Source organism: Sarcophilus harrisii, chromosome 6, assembly GCF_902635505.1.
Source record: "Sarcophilus harrisii chromosome 6, mSarHar1.11, whole genome shotgun sequence".
In the NCBI taxonomy this organism is placed as follows: Eukaryota; Metazoa; Chordata; class Mammalia; order Dasyuromorphia; family Dasyuridae; genus Sarcophilus; species Sarcophilus harrisii.
In genome coordinates this window covers 195,656,079-195,658,860 of record NC_045431.1, presented here as the reverse complement: position 1 = coordinate 195,658,860, position 2,782 = coordinate 195,656,079, and the positions used below count along the sequence as shown (strand labels likewise).

Below are 2,782 nucleotides of genomic sequence, written 5' to 3'. Positions count from 1 at the left end.
TCTGATTTTTCTTGTTCAGCATAATGAATATGGAAATATGTTTAGAAGAACTGCACATGTTTAGCCTATATTTGGTTTGCTTGCTATCTTAGAGAGGGAGGGAGGAGGAAAGTTGGGGAAAAAATTTGGAACACAAGGTTTTACAAAAGTGGATGTTGCAAACTATCTGTGCATGTATTTGGAACAATAAAAAGCTATTAAATAATTTTAAAATAGTGATGAAAATTCTGGAGAGCAATTTGGAACTATGCTCAAAATGCTATAAAACTGTGCATATGCTTTGATACAGCAATACCATTTCTAGTTCTGTATTCCAAAGAGCATAAAAAGGCAAAAAGACACACATGTACAAAAATATTTGTAGCAGCTCTTTTTGTGATGACAAAGAATTGGAGATTGAGGGGATGCCCATCCACTGGGAAATGGATGAACAAATTGTGGTATATAATTGTAATGGAATATTATTGGGCTATAAAAAATAAGGAACAGGAGGAGTCCAGCATGGCATCGATAACATTTTGCAATGATCAACTTTTGTAAAGGTTTTCTGGAGGCAAGCTTAGTTTCAGTTAAAATAAATAATTACTCCAAAATCGCAGCCAGCTGGTAAAAATGCAAACGTTTATTTTTCCTTCCAAAATAGCCCGGTTAGTTGAGGCCTAACTCTCTGCTTGAGCTCTTGCAGCTTTGTCCTTGGCTTTTGCCTCTGCTTTCTTCAGTCTCCAGCCAGCACAAAGGTAGAAGATACGATGAATCTCTCTTGCCTCGAAGATAGGGCTTGTAGGCTTTCTTCCAGAGTCTCCTCTGGCCCTGAGAGCTTCTTGCTTATATGTTGTGCACTGAGTACACACCCATCCTTATATCACTGGGAAACCATTATTTGTTGTAGGATTAAATCAATGCTAAACTAAATTTAACCATTGTTTCTATCAGTTCCACTTAGTACCTTGTTTCAAGTTCTGGCCCAAAATATCTCTTTCTAAGATCAAATCAACTCCAATGGCTTAACACTTTGTAAAGATTCCAACAAACTTTGATAGACTTAGTTCTCCTTAGCAACACTCTGGTCTAAGATATTTACGCAAGACTCATGATGGAAAATGCTATCTAAATCCAGAGAAAGAACAATGGGGCCTGAACATAGATTGAGGCATACTGTTTTCACTTTTTTATGGTTTCCCCTTTTTGTTCTGATTCTTTTTTCACAATATGATTAATGTGAATGTAATCTGAATGTACATGTATAACCTATATCAGATTGTTTGAGATCTTAGAAAGGAGCCAGAGAAAGGAGAAAAAAATTGGAACTCAAAGTCATATAAAAGTAAAGGTTGAAACTGTATCTTCAAATTTCATTGAAAAAAATAAAGTACCATCAAGTAGGAAAAAAATGGTGGTTCCTTGGCAGAACAGCTTTGGCAGTTCTGCCAAGGAACAGCATTTTCACATTTTGGATATAATCTCTGCATATATTTAAGAAAGGTTCCCATGATGTGATTAAAGAATCCTCTTCATTACTACACACTTTTCCATATTTTCAGTGCAAATCATACAGTATGGGCTTTTGATATAATGGCTAAAAAATTTGGAGGTAACAAATATATTCACATCTGCTTTCTTCATAGGCACCCTGCCATAATGCATAGGAGTAACGGATGAAAATAAGATAGTAATATAACAGGTGGCCAGTGAATGTGTCCTGAATACATTAATAAACATATCTAAGGCTTAACTCTGTATTTTTATTTTAATCTCCTTCTCTTCTTTCTAATAGGCATACTTTCCAAGACAGATGTCTGGCAATAACTGCACTACTGTAACTGAATTCATTATTTTGGGATTAACAGATGATCCAACCCTTCGTGTAGTCCTCTTTGTGATATTTCTGGGTGTCTATGCTGTCACCTTAATCAGTAACCTTAGCATAATCATATTGATCAGAAATAGCTCCCAACTTCACACTCCAATGTACCTTTTCCTCAGCCACTTGGCATTTGTGGATATAGGATATTCCTCATCTGTCACACCTATTATGCTCAAGAGCTTTGTTGAAGACAGAACCATAATTCCTCTTGGAGGCTGTGTGGCCCAATTGTGCTTTGGAGTCATTTATGGGACAGCTGAGTGCTTCCTGCTGGCTGTGATGGCCTATGATCGGTATGTGGCCATCTGTAACCCCCTACTCTACTCCACCAACATGTCCCCTAAGGTTTGCACTCTGTTACTCATAGCATCCTATATGGGTGGTTCTGTGAATTCTTGGATTTTCATTGGTTGCTTATTGAATCGGTCCTTCTGTCAATCCAATAAGATCAATCACTTTTTTTGTGATTATGCACCACTTTTGAAACTTTCTAACTACCAAGATGATCTTGCTGAAATTCTTCCTGCTGCCTCTGCTGGGTCAATAATTTTGATCACAGTGCTAATTATCACAGTCTCTTATGTATACATCCTTTTCTCTGTCCTGAAGATAAAATCCACTGAGGGAAGATCCAAAACTTTCTCAACTTGTACTTCCCACCTCACAGCAGTTATTCTCTTCTATGGCACCATTACATTCATTTATGTGATGCCTAAGTCCAGCTACTCAACAGATCAGAATAAAGTGGTGTCTGTTTTCTACATTGTATTGATCCCCATGTTGAACCCTTTGATCTACAGTCTAAGGAATAATGAAGTGAAAGGGGCTCTGAAAAAAGTGATGAATAGGAACCATTGCTTTTCATGAACTCAATACAACTGTTTATCAAATACATACTATGTCCTAGGCAATATAATA

General features: G+C 37.0%; 1 protein-coding gene across 1 annotated transcript; it reads left to right on the top strand.

Annotated features, from left to right (window-relative positions):
- The first annotated feature begins 1,780 nt into the window (after window positions 1-1,780).
- LOC100934287 (olfactory receptor 508-like) lies at window positions 1,781-2,731 on the top strand. The gene has a single exon (XM_003773519.2). It carries the CDS (start codon window positions 1,793-1,795, stop codon window positions 2,729-2,731), a length of 939 nt encoding a protein of 312 aa, XP_003773567.1. The 5' UTR covers window positions 1,781-1,792.
- Window positions 2,732-2,782: the final 51 nt, after the last annotated feature.

Bases quoted from the DNA above. Each gene is read 5' to 3' on its own strand.
- LOC100934287 (XM_003773519.2), top strand. From the start codon at position 1,793: ATGTCTGGCAATAACTGCACTACTGTAACTGAATTCATTATTTTGGGA.